This window comes from Atractosteus spatula, chromosome 6 (assembly GCF_055471065.1).
Source record: "Atractosteus spatula isolate fAtrSpa1 chromosome 6, fAtrSpa1.hap1, whole genome shotgun sequence".
Taxonomy (NCBI): Eukaryota; Metazoa; Chordata; class Actinopteri; order Semionotiformes; family Lepisosteidae; genus Atractosteus; species Atractosteus spatula.
The window spans coordinates 32,500,317-32,517,202 of NC_142711.1; the positions used below are offsets into that span (position 1 = coordinate 32,500,317).

The window sequence follows — 16,886 nt, forward strand, 5'->3', positions numbered from 1 at the left end:
TTTATAATTTTGCATTTTAGCAGCTTCAAACTAGGGAGTGAAATCCGGACAGGTTGTTATAGCTACCCAATCCACAGGGGTCCCCATGTCTATTTAAACCCCTCTGCCCCCCCTCCTTCTCCCTTTAAACAACATTATATATCACACACGGCTTCTCGAGGCCCACAAACCCTAATGAGTACTAAAACACTATCTTCTTGCAATTAGCTCATTCCTGAGTTTGTGTTCAGCCTGACTGACACAAGGAAAGGGAGCGCGAGAGAACAGTATCATCAGAATTTTCCCTTTGGCAATACATGCTGATTGGGTCCCAAAAGCAAGCGGCTTTAAACTTTTAATATTTGGCTCCCGAACACTGCCTTGACTGGTTGTAAAGGACTGTCTCTCTGAAACTATTTCAGACAGGAGGAACGACTTTGGTCTGTGATTTTTTTTTCATTACAAACTTTTGTGTGTGTGTGAGGGAAAAAAAAAATGTTTTCCGAAACTTTTCTAAGGATGATCTACCTTGGATGTTTCCTGTTTCTTTGTGGGCTTACGCAAGTCATGGCAAGTTACCCTATCTGGTGGTAAGTTTTTATCTTTTCTTTTTTTTTTCAAGGCTTGCCTTGTTTAATTTAAATGTCATTCTTGTTGTAACAAAAAGGCTCAATATTTTAGGTGTTGGTTAATTCAGTTCCTTGTCATAAACGATACTTATTCATCGTTTTGCTGTCTTAAAAAATGATACCTGATCCAGTGCTCAGCACCATAGAGAGGTATCAGATAGCCGTTTAAAGTGAAACGATGCTTTGATCCTGTTGGAAAACATTGGCTGAATTCAGCAGATAATGATACAAGCTGACATGAGCACTTCAAGTTGAATTTTGAGCTAGTCAAGTGGAATCGTGAAAGCAGTAAAACAGTAAGAGAAGCATTGAGGCTGGGCGTAAAGGTGCTTTTTATAGCAGGTAGGACTGAACAATCCGGACTGGTTCAGGAGAAAAAAAGTCGCAGAATGTGTCTTTAAACCAATTAGTGATCGGTCTGATAAAAGAAAACAGAAAGACTTTTGCTTTTCAATAGACTAAGAAAGACATAAAATGCCTCATTGAGCGGTATTAATAGAATATCTCTGATATAGAGAACGCCCTCAGAAATATAGAATGTTTTACTGACAGAGTCCAGACGTTTACAAGCAAGCGGGTTTAAGTAATGTTTTTGGGAGAGGTTTAAAAATGCAGGGTACACAAATACACAAATTTCTCAATGAATTAAACCGTGGTGTATATTTAGAAAAAAAATGTTTTATTTATGAATAAATAAGACATTGGTATTCAAGCTAATATTTCTAGGCCTACTACTACTACTACTACTACTACTATTATTATTATTATTATTATTATTATTATTATAACAATAGTTTTTGGGATTGAATTCATGTAATAAGGTGCCACCTCTGTACGATGCACTGACGCTTTCTGGAGATTATTGCAACACTCTGTATTGTACTTCATTAATGTGACTGCAGTTATGAAAAAGATTTTTACCTTAAGACAGATCTGTAATTATAACACCCACTACAAAAGAGAAGTTACCAAACTGTACTTGAGAAGACATGTATAGGCTCTGCAGGTATAATTGTGAAGTTTAGTTGTTGTAGAAGACGGAATCCCTGTGGATGATGATAATAATAAGCTTTTGTCTTGGTCACTGTTACCCATTAAACGGTAAAACATCAACATAAAAACCACAAAATAGCTGAAGCAAACATTGCATTATCATATCAGGATCACACTGATGATGACAGTTCATGTGCAATCCTGATTTCAGATAAAACTTGAAATCTGTGTTGGTTAGGTTAGGAGTAGACGCAGATTGTGCCTAACGCTCGTTTTTTTTCTGTGATTAGTTTTGAGGTTTAACCTCTTGGAAGAACTTACACATGATAAGTATTGTGAAATTTCAAAGACACTGCAATATTTTGATGCATCAATAATAAAACGAAAATCAGATTTTACGGAGTTAAGGAGAGATTTTTTTTATTTAAAGAAATGTAAGCACTGCGTAAAACGAGATTTTTAGTAGACTATTTATTCATGAGTAAAGAGTGTAACCAAAGAAAATATGTAAAACGTTAATTTAAATCTAAGTTTCCTATACATTACTGTACATTAACGAAACTGACAAATCGCTTGGAGATCTAATCTCCTTTCTATATTGAGTAATTTCACGTGTATAGACACGTACAGTCATATTAGGGTGTATTGATACAAAATTATTATTTTTAGATTAAAACAAAAGTAAAACTTCTGATCCATTTACGCAAACGTGGACAAGTTGTCGAGATTCCAATCGGAGAAGAAAATTTTGATCATGACAATTGTTTCAAGAGGTTAAGCAAGTACAGGAGATAAAATGTTAACGCACCCTTTGACAGCACTGGAGCAAATGTACACCTGGATAAGAACAATTAATAGGAGGCGGTATTCTATGTGCTATCATCCCACGCCTAATCATTAGAAATTCCTCCTGCATACCTGATGTAGGAATTCTATGGTTTCCCTTATCATAATTAAAACGCTGAGCTATTGACACATTCGCCTCATATAATACAATTCTTGGTAGATGTTGACAGATATACGCATGTAATCCTAAACTCGTTTCCGTGAGATTTCTCCATTAACTATTTTTGTTATTATTAAAGGGCACTATTTCTTTTTGATGAAGTTATCAGGTAATGTCATTGCGAAATAACTACCTTAAATTAAACAGAAACGAAATTACTTTTTAGGTGTTGGGAAGATACGTCTACGGTTGCTTGTAGTGATGACTACCTGCAATGCTTTGGCATAGCATGAGATTAAACGCATTCATTTATTTGCTTCCTTGTTTGTTTTTATTATTAAGGCAAAAAGATAAAAGTATGTTGCATTAAATTAGATTTTTTGACTTACTGTGTGAGACGATTATTTTGGGAAAAATATATTTAAATACTTTTTATATTCGTTCATCTCAGCATCCCTGCATCATTTATCATCAGCATAATATTCCAAAATAATATTAGCAATAGTATATTAGGTTAAATTACGTTTAGCGTTTTTCAAACCAATTATTTAAGATATCCTATATGAAAATATTCCATATATTATGGAAAACAGTTACATCTCTGTATTTCCTAGAATTTAAATTACTCGGTTTATTCATATATTGTCAATATATGTAATATATTGGGTATGACATTGGTGGTTTTCATCCTTGCACATGCGCTTGATTTTGGCATTCTGAAATGACTGACTCCTACTGGATTTGGTTAGAGTTTTATGAATAAGTACGTAAACGGTCTTAGAATTAAACCGTGATGTTCATTTTAATGTAATAGCAGGAGTCTGTGTTTACTTACCATCTGTTAAATAAACTGAAATCTATCATTATTATCTTCAAAATTAAATGCCCCAGTATAGTCTGTAGTTCTTTTTTTATTTTCTTATTGGCTTTGCTGTTGTTTTTTTTTACAGCAGGTTAAGCTGTGTAGCAAACTTTTATGTACTGTACTGGACATATATCAAAAGTATTGTATTCTTCTTGCCTTCTTCTAATATACGCTGCAGGCAGCTGGCAAAAGCTTCGTCAGAAGCAAAATGTCCGTCATAGTGGCCAGCAGGTCGTATTCTACATTGTCGCAGCACTATAAAACAGTATTAAAAAATGATCAGCCCATCAAGACTAGACAATGAGCACTTTTTTGGTGTGACATATTGCTGTATCGAAGAACTCACAAGTTACAACAAATAAGTAATTCTTCCCTGATTTGATCGATTTGGGGCCCCGTTTCACTTAGTATAAACTTTACCATCAGTGCTGTGTGTGGTGGTTGTTCACACTTTCACGAACTGCACACTTCATCACTGCTTAAGAGGCCCTGGGTAAGCTGGCACACATGAGTAGAAGTGGGCATTCGCACAGGTATGCACGCGTACGGGTTTTCTGGCTAACCATAAAGCCGACTTTCAAGCTCCTCTACCAGTGGCTTTTTGGAGCCATCCGGCCAGGTACCGTTTAAATGTACAGTATGTGAGTGTTCATATTGCTTCCATGTAAATATATTGAAGAGCTCTGCATTGAGTCTAAAATTCACCACTGCCTTCATGATCATGTTTATACTGTATGTTTCTTGAGTTGTGGTATAAGGCAATAAAGTGAATTGCCTTTATTCCATTAATGGGAGTCCTGTTGGTGTTCCACAGTCACAGATTTTACCTTGTGTAATACAGGTACAAGGGCTAATAATTGCATGACAAAAATGGATAGTCGTCCGCAGACAAAAATACTTCAGATTTTTATTAATTTATTCAACAAAAATACGGAATAAAAATCTTACGTCGCTTATATCTGTGACTGCCAAACATATAGAAACAAATATCATCCATAAAAAAACGTAGCTTAATGGGATATGTGATTATTGCATAGAACAGGTTTTCAATTATTCTTGGTATTATTAGCAGTAGTGTTGTTTATGGTGTGCTGAAATATTTATTTAGGGAAATCGAAATAGAGATTGTACCTTCAATCTGTGCATACTGCAAGAAAAAGTCTATAAAATGACAGAATTTAAAGACTTTTTTCTGTGATTGCTGAAGCAATTCGTTGATGCCGGTCAAGTATATTTTGATGGGATCAGTTTTTATAGCATACTTCCCACATACTTAGAGAAAGCTAAGGAAGAGCTCTGATCTTGGAATGAGGTGGTTTTCAAAGCGTTAAATTTTCTGCAACCACTAAAGCTTTGCCAGGAGGTTAGTCACACAATGCTAAATGATGCCTCAGTGAAGGAAACTCTTGTTTATTCGCAAACAGCTTGCACAACTGCACTGCTTAATAGCTACTTGGCACGATGTTCAGGTGTGCTGATCAGAACTGGGTAAGCAGCCTTTTTAGCTGCGAAATGTTACCCAGGCTAACCCTTTACAGTGGAGTCTTATCAATTTAGATCTTTTCTTCTTCTTCGATTATTTAACTGCTCAATATGCAGCACAAACAGGAGGAGCCTTTGAAATTGCTACCATGTTGGAAAACTTCGAGGGCGTTGAAAATAATCACGCTTTGATTTTGAAAATAGGAAGTGACATATTAGATCCCCAGCTCTTTACTGCGCACTATTGTATGGCATGAAATTGTTATTTTTTCAAATGATTTTCGTTAAAATGTAACAACAACATCACTTTATGTTAATTTTGCTGTTCTCTGTAGCTGTGATGCATTGCATTTCCATTCATTGTGAGAAAAAAAAAGCATTCCAACTAATGTTCCTACCAGGTCAAATAAAATGTAGATGTACTACATTTTTCACGTGATTTTCAGAACACTGAAAATGGACCTGCCCTTTTATGTATTTTTGAAAACGTGGCAACGACTTTCAACGACTTTGAAACCTGTACGAACGTGAAAGTGATGCAGCTGATGCGTATTTCTGTACTACTGTAATTTACTGTGCTGGTGGGCCTTTGATAAAGGGATTGTAATCTTTATTTTATGTAATTCGTTTAAAGTGACTGAAAGTATTTGTGAAGTAAAGGATATGGCATTCTCATGAAACCATATAGAACAATCTGTCCACACTGTCCCTGGAATCTGTATTTATTAAGCACTATAAATGCAGTCCAATTTAGACAACATACATACTAACCGCTTCTTTATAACTGTAGTCTAGGCATTTTTAAGTGTTTTGTAAATGGAGAGAATAAGTTCTAGTTTTTATAAAGTCATGAAATCTGAAATTTCAGTGATATTTTCATAACTGAAAATCATATTGTGTCATAGAATTTCATCATATTGTATCATATAATTGTCACATGAAACAAAAAGTAACAGTAACTGTTTAGATACTGTATGTCAAAATGGTAGATTTGGTTTTACATCTGCTTAATGTATTTCTTCAAAATCCATCATAGTCAAGTGTTATTACAAGCATGGAAGTACTTCAGTAGTTTGCACATCAATGCTTTCCATCCAAGGTTGATGACAAATACTGTACATTTCACCACAATATCAAGCAACCACAGTTATAAACTATTTCAAACTACAGTGAAAAATTGCAAAGAGTAATAGTCAATTTACCTGTTTCTAAAGTGATGCCACTTTTTGTTAATATTATTCAGGTTTACCTGCAAAAGTGCTGGATGATCTCATACTCAGAATGACAGGTATTTCAATGGAATTACCCCCAGCTTGAAATTCAGTTTTTATTACTTAATCTAAAAAATAATAATCCAAAACATAATTCCCCAAAACATTTGTGAATAGCCCCACTCACATAAGTTTAACATTGTTCAGTTCAAGCTGCACATACAGTATGTATCATCAGAAAAAGATGAAAGCAGATGGAGAGTGGAACTGAAATACTGTATATGTCTGGATTCTCAAAGAAGAGCCAAGGCACTTCATTACAAAGCTTCTTATAGATGTTTCATATTCATGCTTTCATGAGTTGCCCCGCCCCTAGGGTTACCAGGTGTTAAGGGTGACTGGTTGTAAACAGCAATCAGGAAAGGCTGCTAACAAGGCCAGGCTCTGAATTTCAAAATGCCAGTTAAACAGACAATTTCACCAGTTTTATTCTGTTCTCTTTGTTTGAGGCTGTCCTGAAGCTGAGATTGTTGTCTATGTGCATTCTCAGTATAAAAACTTCTCAGTATAAACGTTAAATACAATATGTACTGTCTATGTGTTTTTGTTGGGTTTTTTTTGTGTGTGCAAGTGTAATATGTGTTTTGTTGTCTTTTTTTGCTTTTTTATCTGGGCTGAACTGGAGCAAATTCCAATCAATTTTGTTGACATGGCAATAAAGTATAGTAAGTATAGCAATCCATTTTGGTGTCATATGAATATGTTTTAAAGTTCATCAGCATTCTTAGCTTATCTACGAAAAAAAACATATGATAACTGGTTGCCATGGATACACTGTTGGCTTAGCCAAAAGTGCCAGGATACTTGCAATTATTGCTATACTGTAAACACTCTCTGGGCAAAACTATACACACTGTAGATCAAGGGGTGTACAAAAGCATATGTCCCTCTTACAATTGGTTTGAATTCAGTTATCTTTCATATTTGCTGTGTTTTCCTTTTACAAAGGCTTGTGGATTGTTTACAAAAATATCTCCGCATATATCGACATATCAACTTCAGCCATAGCTGAATATTTTTCACACACTCCATGAGACATTCTTCACACATAACATACTATGACATTTTCTGTAATGGGTGTCACTGACGACCCACATACAAATAATTTCTTATCATGCACTGCCAGCATGGAGCAGAAACAAGGCTGTGCATGTCATTTTACAGTGACAAAGGCAAATTATAGGTAAAAGGGGAAAAGGGGGTTGATATATTGGTGGTAGCCTGAGTCACATAAAATGCAAACATAATGGTGTTTTTGCCATCCCTCAGACTGTGTCCTTACACTGTCATTACAGAAGCATGTCCAGATAATAGCAATGGCAGCTATGAAGTACAAAACTAAACATCAGCACTGTAATCAAATGCAGGGTATGCTGTTCTCTAGAATTTGAGATCAATCAAACAGATTTTCAGTTATTCAAAACACAATGAGGTCTAATTGCTGTATGGGGTTCCTTTGGTTTCTTGCTTTTCAGTATGTAGTGCATGAGGTCCTGAGGCTGTATCCCAAGCTGTAATTTGATCAAACCTGTGCTTACTTGCTCCCTGGGGCTATGTGTCTAGGTTGTATTCACTTACTGTAAGTCTCCACTAATGGGTTTCTCCTTACTGTTTTGCTTCTTAAAAAAGAGAAAGACGTATTCTGGCACTATTGCAGTGTTCAAACATTAGACTTACTGGTATTATTTAAGAAAGGTTTATTGCAGTCTTAATGGAGAACCAGGTAGTGAGTGTGATCTACCGCATCACTAAGTAGTAGTAGAATACTACTTAGTGTTTTTTTTTCAGTTCCTCAGTAATCCTTACAGTATTCATTTTAGATTATCCAATATGAAGAAATGAAAATTTGGTGACACTGATTTTATTTTTTGTCCTCATTCATACACAATAATCTTCAATGGTTCCTAACATTTTCTCTGATGCCTTTAATTCAATGATTGATATTTTTATGCAAATGCACTTTTGCAGAGTCTGGTGCACTTGGCTATTCCAAAAGGAGCAGAATCTTGGTAACAGCAGGCAGGGCCGGATTTTGGTGTTTCACTTCGAAATGTGCAAAAAGAGGGGTAAATGCCAATTGAATGAAGTCGATTGACATGATGCACTTTAAACTGTTCTAATGCTAAACCACGTGATTGATGGAATGAGTTGAGCGACCATCACTTCGATATTTCTAGTTTCTAGAACAGCCTGTAGATAGCGTATGATTATTGATTTGGAGCACCTAGAGTCGATTGCAAGAATGTTGTTTCATCTCGTTTTTCGTTACTCACTAGTGTTTCCCTCCTTCAAGGCCCTAAATATTTCGTAGGCCCTAGGCACTGTAGGGGAAATCCGGCACTGACAGCAGGTGTTTGGATTGTATACGTGGGACAGTGCTACTGTTCTCTTAGTTCTTGAACATCAAGCTGAAAGTGTCCATATCAAGGTCCATCCATCCATTCTCTAACCATTTCATCCAATTCAGAGTCGTAGGAGAGCTAGAGCCTATCTTGGCAAGCAATAGGCGCAAGGTGTGTTACACTCTGGAGAGGATGCCAGTCCATTGCAAGCCACTGACATATACACTCACCGAAGGGCCTATTTTCCCAGAAGCTGATTAACCAAGCAGTATGTCTTTGGACTGTTGAAGGAAAAAGGAGCATGAGGAGAAAACCCACGCAAAAAATAGGGGAGAACATACAAACTTCACCCATATAGCACCGCAGGTCTAATATTGAACCTAGGGCCCCAGCTTTAGTAGTCAAGAAGCCTAACCACTGTGCCACCCAATGTAAAGGTTTGCCACAATTTAGAAACAATTTATAGAAAGAAAGGAAGGTCAATATGAGGATAGTTTCCTCCCTACCTCCAGTATCCAGACAGCTGACATTTATGTTTGCCTCTTCATACATATCTGCAAAATAAAAAATTTAGCTTTACTCTTTTGTACCATTGATGGTTTCTTATCTTTGACCATGTCTTTCTTTCTTTCTTTCTTTCTTTCTTGCCTTGTCTTTTATTTCTAAGACTCCAAATGGGGGAAAATCCTTTTTCTTTCTGCAAATCATAAAAGTACCAAATATAATAGGAACAGTTGTGTCTGTACTCTGGTCTAAGCCATTAAATATTTACTGAAGATCGGAGAAGCTGAGAAGATAATACATTAATTATCTCTTACTGCCATGAAAGGGCAACTCAGTTAACAAAGAATATCAGTGCATAGGATCTGGCATCAGTCTGTGCCCTCTGTATTGAAATAAGTGGACAAATAACCCTACTAAACTGTCAAGACAATGGATCGAAATTATACAAAAAGACAACAGTGGAAAAATGAATCCATTTAATTGGAAATGTGATAATGGAAAAACGAAGCCACCACCACTGACAAGCTTTTCATCTGAAATTACTATACTGTTTTACCTCTGAATCATAAGACATTTTTCAATGCAGCTTTTAATATGAAAATTGTTAAGACAGTATGTATTGCACTATGGGTGTACTTGTTGATATTTGATTAGAAATTTATTTTTTTAATAATCTAAAACCTATGATGTTAGCAGTTATATGTGAATAATGAAAAAAAAATGTTTCATAAGTAAGTGCAATACTGTGAGGTCTGACCACAAACTAGCAGTAGACCTGATTCTTATTTTGTCTTTATTCTCACCACAAGACTTACGTGCTTTTATTTTTGGTCTGCTCCAGTTTTCCTTTGTCAAAAGCAGCTCTCATCAGCTCCCTCTTGGTCTGTCATCTTTACTCATGTCTTCCTACACAGTGGTCCCATGAGACATGCTGAGGAATATTATCAGTTTCAACCTCACAGAATGATGAAGTAATAAGCTAGATAAACACTTTCCCCCTGGATTTTGTTACTGAAGAAGTCCCAGAAAAACAAGGAAATAAGGTCTTTACACAGGAAAAAGAAAAGAAAATAGTACTACCTGGAGGAAAAATATTTTTGTATTCTTCAGTGTGTACAATTTGTGCAAAACCTTTCATACCTTTTTTTTCCCTGAAGAGAGAAATGCTACCTTTTATTTTATTGTCATTATAGGTAGATCATTGCTATATTATGTTCCGACAGACTCCATAGCTACCGTAAATCTTTAATGATCTAAGAAGTATATTTAGAAAACTTTATAAAAGCATCACATATTTGAACCCTAGTTATTAATTATACAATGCTAAATGGTTAACCTGTTTGAATATGATGTGAGGGACTGTGGTTATGTGAAATCTCAAGGGCTTTCAGGGTTGATCCATTTGCTCTCACTAGACACAAGTGGCAGGAATCAACCCTGATTGACTCAGATCCTATTAATCACATGAAATAATGACCCAGAAAAAACTATCTGCATGATCTCTTATAGTCTCATGGAAGAACTACAAATGCAATTGTGTCTTTCAGAGTCACAATATGACTCAATGCCACCATGTTGTACACCTTGCGGTTTACAGTATATAACAACATGAATGACATCACCCAGAATATGAGTTGGAAGTTTTCTCATGAATCTGTGTCTGATTTGCTGATAGCAGAATACAGTATGTGTATAGGAAGTATTGTTATTAGTGCAAGTGAAGTTGGAAATTAAGGGCCATTAATGATAAATTTGGAAACAAGGTTTTAATATCAAAGTAAATTTTACTATACAGAATTATGCTGATAACATTTTGAGACCTATGCGCCTTATGTTGTTATAGCAACAGCAATGTCAACTCATCATGATAACACTCATTTCAAATAGCACAGGCCTCTCAAGACTGTCAGTATTGGCAAAGCACTATACCAAAATATTGCTAGATCTAAATCTAAATAATTTTGAATTTCTGGGACAATGCGATTATCATCAATGTAAAGCTCTGGCAATTAGTGCTGATGGGCTTGCAGCTGTTTTATAATTTGAATTAAGGAACATTGCTGCGGTCAGTGTGCAGTGTGCAGTCTGTCCATATCACACCATTTACATCCTTAGGTTTTGAGGTAACACTGATCACTTGTGCAATGCAACCTAACTGAAATGCCCCATGTAACAAAGGCCATACCTACCTGTCATGTCAGAAAAGTTTAGAAATAAGGGAAGACCATGTTTTTGTTGTGTTTCTAATGAACAGAGTACAGTAGTTAGTGCTGGTGGTCCATATATTCCATAAGTCATTATATTCCCAAAATGCTCGGCTTCCTTTGCAAGGGAAGGTGCCTTAAAAAATTAGTTAATGGTGAATATAGAACCAAGAGGGAAGACAGTCTGAATAAAGGGGCATTCCTATTCCTATCCCACACTTCCTATCCCACACATGACTTAACCTGCATCTTAGCTTGACAATATCAAAGTCTTTATGGTTAATCGTGATATGATGCCTCAAAAAACTATTTTGAAATAGAAAGAACATACACAAAGGAACGGTAATGCTGACACCCAAAATGTAAACAAAATTTAACTACTAACAATATAATACCATATAAATTGGATATGTATGTGTGGCATTGGGATATATTAAAGAAAAAAAGAAGGACAGTGCCTCCTGGATACCAATACATTTGAATTGTTAATTCTAATAAAAAATTTATCTTTTAAAATACACCATCTTTAGGTGCCATCTTGGTTGTGATGAGTAAGATATCAGTCTTTACATTTCCATCAGCTATTGACTTAAATAGTGCAAACTCTGGGTATTAGTGTTAATGCTGTCAGCTTTAAGGTTTGACTACATCGGAAGCATTAATGAAATGTATTAGGAATGCCTGATCTAGTCAAAGAACTGTTTTTGTTGGTCAGACATTGTATTTCATTATGTTGTTGTAGATACAGAGTACAGGGCAAATGGCGTCTCAAGTCAAGTGGGTTGCATGTGTTTCATTCTGGCATTGCAGGTGCATAACGTACAGTACTTGGCCTAAGTGTGCTTTTACTGTCTCTTTCTTGGTACCCCCTTGTGCAAGTTAAATACCTGGAGGTACAGGCTTGCTGTGCATTCCTTTTCCCAAACACGCTTTTCTTGATGTCAAAGTCGACTCCATGGCCCTAGGCCCTACAAGTGAAGTGCTAATTCTGGAGTCCTCTGCAGGGACTTGCTAAAATATGCATTAAATCTGGGCAGGATCCACTTCAAATCAAAAGGAAAAAATAGGTTAGACTTGAATCAGATACGATTCCTTTTTTATTTCTGAAGGATCAAAAGCAGAGACGAGTTAGAGAAAGCTGGGTGGTACATGTAAAGCTGGCATGCCTGGTTATAAATTGAGAGCCTTTTAATGACAGTGTGAGAAATACTGGAGTTCGATTCATTTGACTGCTGCTTTTGCAGCTTTTGGTCAGAAATGGAAGAGCAATGAATTATAAAGATTATGTAGAGACTTACAGTATAAGAATCTAGAATGAAGCAAGTATTTTTACTTTGATTTTCTTCTTTTAAGTATTTAAAAGTAAGGAAAGTTTTAAGAAAATTAACTTTAGCTAGACAAGCTTTGGTCAAAATATTGACCTTGACTTCAAAGAGAGAGAATAGCCCCAAAGGATTTACCTGTCTAAAGTATTCAATGATCTTGTTAAAGCTAACTGCTTTTATTTCGATGCTGGTTTTCACAATGCGTTATTTTAAGGAAAAAAAAACGGGTCCTTAAAAGTTTATCCAAAAAGGTTTTCTTTCTTTTTGCTCAGTTTGCTGCCTTTGCCACTATATTTCATGAAAAAATGTCAAATGTCTCTATGTTTATTTTATGATGAGAAGCAGAATTTGAAAGCAATAAAGTACAGAGATATTTGGGGGGATTATTCTGTATGAAAAAGCAAACATTTTTTTACAGCTGAAAGCTGTAGTCCCCCTTGATATTAAATAATAATTGGGTTTTATTAAAGAATGAAATGCAATTTCAATTAATATTCAAATTAATTAGTCTGAAAATAATAATCATAAGTCCCCCAAGTTTTTGTGTGTCATTTTGTGGTATTGTCCCTTGCTTTGGCAGTTCATCATATACAGTAGCTAGCCTTCAATTTTTTTTTATTTTGGCAAGGTCCTTGTATTTAGTTCTTCTCTTTGGATTATAATTTCTCCGGTTGTCATGAGTCCTCATTTCATCCTTTCATGAAATTTCAGATGATGATGTGTGCAGGAACCTTGTCATTTAGAGACATGTTCAATTCAGCAATTAAATAGAGACACAGAAACAGAAACGTAAGGAATATAATGTTGTTTTCTTTCTGGGGACCATGTTAAATTGGCAAATATTATCCAGTTTAGCCTGGGTTCACCAAATGTTTGTCCACCAAAGATGAGAATTACAGTCTAGATCATTATTGCAAAATACCCCACAATGGACAGCAAATCTGGAAAATCATATCATAAAATACATTTGTAGGAAGCTTGTTTCAGATAAAGGTGATTAATGTGTATTGATGATGCTTTCCCATACTGGACAAGCCAGATTTATATTGTGTTGTGAGGCTAATAGCAGTACACATGTTCCTGTGGATTGAAAGGTTTAAAGATGCTGAATGCCTTAAGGCAAGTAGTGACTAAGGCCAAACTGAGGTCAATTTGTAATCTCTGTTGGCTACTACAAATCTTCCTTTACCATCAGCCCTCCTGCTTAAGACATGAAAGACTTTCCATGCAGTTTCACTTGGCATTTAAATATTTGCAGGATCACTATAGTAAAAAGGATCCCTTTTCTTTAAAGATATGGCAGCATGGAATTTCATTTAGTTGTCAAGTTTTCTCAAAATGAAAATTTGACATAAATAATTAAGAAACAAGACCTAAAACATACTCATTAAAAAGATAGAAAAAGTGTCAAACCATATATCGGGGTTATGTTGTATTAAAAGTGTTCATCAGATTTGAGTCCAGTAATTTTTTTTGAATAGTTCTTTTTTCAGGCACATGGAGGTAGGGCGAAGAAAGTATCAAATCAGCCACTTTTCTTGACTTGCCTTTCCCCTTCATACTTGTTTTCACTGTATGAGCCATATTGAGGGTGATGCCACATGATAAAGAAAGAACCTGTAACTAGTTCCCAAACTGAAGCTCAGGTGTGTGTTGTGCCCGATGTGAATCTGTGAAATTCATCACCAACCACATATACTGTACACAAATTCACGTAAAAATATTTTGCATAAAATGTGGAATGGAATAAGAACATGTGTTCTTATTCCATTCCTAATGTTGGATGTTGCAATGAATTTCTTAAAAGACATCATATATATAAAGATCACATTACTACCTTCTTGCCTGATTTTGTAATTAAAGAAGGATGTACCTGGGCAATACAGGGATGGGGCGATCTCTAAGGAAAATCAGGTTAGTGAAGTTAATTGTGCTGGTTGAACCAATGACCCAGGATGGTGACAGGGAACGCTGCTGTAGGAGGTCCTGTCCAGCTCATGAGACATTAAAATGAAGTACTGATTACCTGTGGTCATTAAAAGAATAGGTGTGTTAACTCAGGTGTCCTGGTTAAATTCCGCATCGGGCAGCACAATCTGACCTCACCTAAGTGGAGTGTGAAACACAGTGGTTGATGTACTATAGTTGTTTATCTCCTAAATGTGAAATGCTTTAGGTCAGAAAAGTGCTGTAGAAATGCAATTATTATTATCATCACATATTTTCAAAGTCTCTCCTTTCGGGATGAGAAGTAAGATGCATTGGGAATTGACTTAGGGTGTAATAGGTTGTGATTTCTGGTTACTATGCAGGTAGGTTTTCTTGGTCTGCCTCTGTACATTGTAGGGATATATCTGATATATAGACATATCAGATAAGCATCGCTGAATAAGACGCCCTGTTGTGTTACCAGCAGTTGTTCAAAATGACTGCAGTCTCAGTTTACAAATCTCAACCCATGTCTTGAGCAATTAAACAGTGTCAGAGGTCAGTCTTTTGCATGTTTGTAGTCTCTGGTGTTTATTGCTTAACACAGCTACAGAGGTCAATGAAAAGTGCACTAATTAACCTGTGCATGACTGCCTGTACCTGCCTCAGATTTTTAACTAACAAGGCATAGTGTTAACTAATTGAGCATTGGGCTCACAAATATTTTAACTGTAATCTCTGTATTTATAGTATACTCCGTAACTATAATTGAGCACATTGAGTGCATGCATACTACAGTACACAATTCATACATAATACATTTTTGGGATTATTATTTCAGTCCATAATTTACAAAAATGGTCAATTCACAGACAAAAAGCTCATTTACGGTGCACAGGCTATGTGTCTATTTGCATTGAACAGTGTATGTGCCACTCTATCTCAGGAAAGAACAGTTCTATTAAAATGTTAAAATAAGGATTTTTGGGACTTCTTGTTGTTAGCCAGCATATTAGTCTTTAATCAAAATTTCTAAAAAATCTTGTGGAACAGACAGTTCTAACATTGAATTCATTTTTGTTTTTCTGTATTCCTACAACATAAATTGTTGTTTTTTTTTTATTTCCACAACCAGCAAGTGGCACCTTTCCTGTACCTACACTGTACTGTACAGCCTGCACCTGAAATACTATATAAATAAATCTGAAGGCTCAAATCATTTCAGTATTTTATATATGTATGGGGTAGGAGACGAGAACATCACCCAAATTGCTGTTTGATAAATGCCAAAAATTCTAATCACAGATGGTGCAGGCTTCCTGCCCCCTGGGCTGAGAGGGAAAATACTGGAGGTTTCCTAATCCGCCCCACCCTCCTCACTCCCAAAACCCTGGGGGCAACTGTGGAGGCAGAAAAGGGGAGGAGAGGGGTTTTACAGTTCCCTGGTATGTTCTATCCAGTGCCTGGTATTCCTACTGTACTTTTGTAAAAGTGAATCAATAGATTTTTGTTTCTTTCTCTGTCCCTGAACTGCAAAACTTACATTGATTCACTGTTTAACTGCCTTTCAGAATATGTCTTAGTCTTAGTAGGGATTTTAATGCAGTAATGTTAACTGTTGAAGACTGAAGAATCGGTCATCTATCTGCCGGGTAAAAATCCCCTGCATGTAGTCACAGACAACACTAATTATGGAATTATTTGTTTTGTCAGCATGTGCAGTTACAGGACAGGCGCTTGTAAAGTATTCCTTTAGAGGTCTGCAGTGACATCATGTACTAACTGGCCAGGCAAATATCCTCCAATCTCTGGTCACCACCATTAGGGCAAAATTACTGATGCCATTCCTCAAAACACTGTTTTAATTTGACAATTCTGAAGGCCTGAGCTCAGTACATAATAGGTGTCATCTAGTTAACACTTTATTTAGCTCAGAGGTACAGTACCACTGATAGGATGTTGCCCCACACAGCTCTGCTGACTAATGATTTACATTACTGTCATCATTCAACTGTACAGCAATTGTTGAGAACAAGAAACACAACACAAATGTTGTGAAAACATCATTGTAAGCACCAAGTGGAGTAAGAGAACTGTTAAAATGTAAAAGCAGCTACGTTGTCTTTCAGGGGCATGGCGTTCTAAGAATAAAAATGTTGTGCAGGGATGTTCTGGCACATAGGGAAGAGTTAAGAACAGTTTATGTTGGATGTTGCAGACTTCAACTGATATGTAAGAGTGAATTGAAAACCGGTATCAATCCCTTGGAAATAACAGACAATACGAAGCATTCCGGTGGATTATCCTTTTTTTGTAGAGCAGCTCAGTGAGGATGAGTGTCTCTTGTGCCGTTGCATTGTTGAAAAAGAAGGAGCTAAGCGATTAGATCACCTGAGCATTCAGCCGCGCAATCCATT

The 16,886-nt window shown here is 36.2% G+C and overlaps 1 protein-coding gene across 1 annotated transcript in view; it reads left to right on the forward strand.

Annotated features, from left to right (window-relative positions):
• The first annotated feature begins 474 nt into the window (after positions 1-474).
• The window catches only part of wnt3a (wingless-type MMTV integration site family, member 3A), a 52,688-nt gene continuing 36,276 nt past the window's right edge, over positions 475-16,886 (forward strand). The window contains exon 1 of the mRNA XM_088918664.1: positions 475-569. Within this exon, the coding sequence (XP_088774790.1) occupies positions 475-569 (95 nt within the window). The remainder of the gene's footprint in view (positions 570-16,886) is intronic.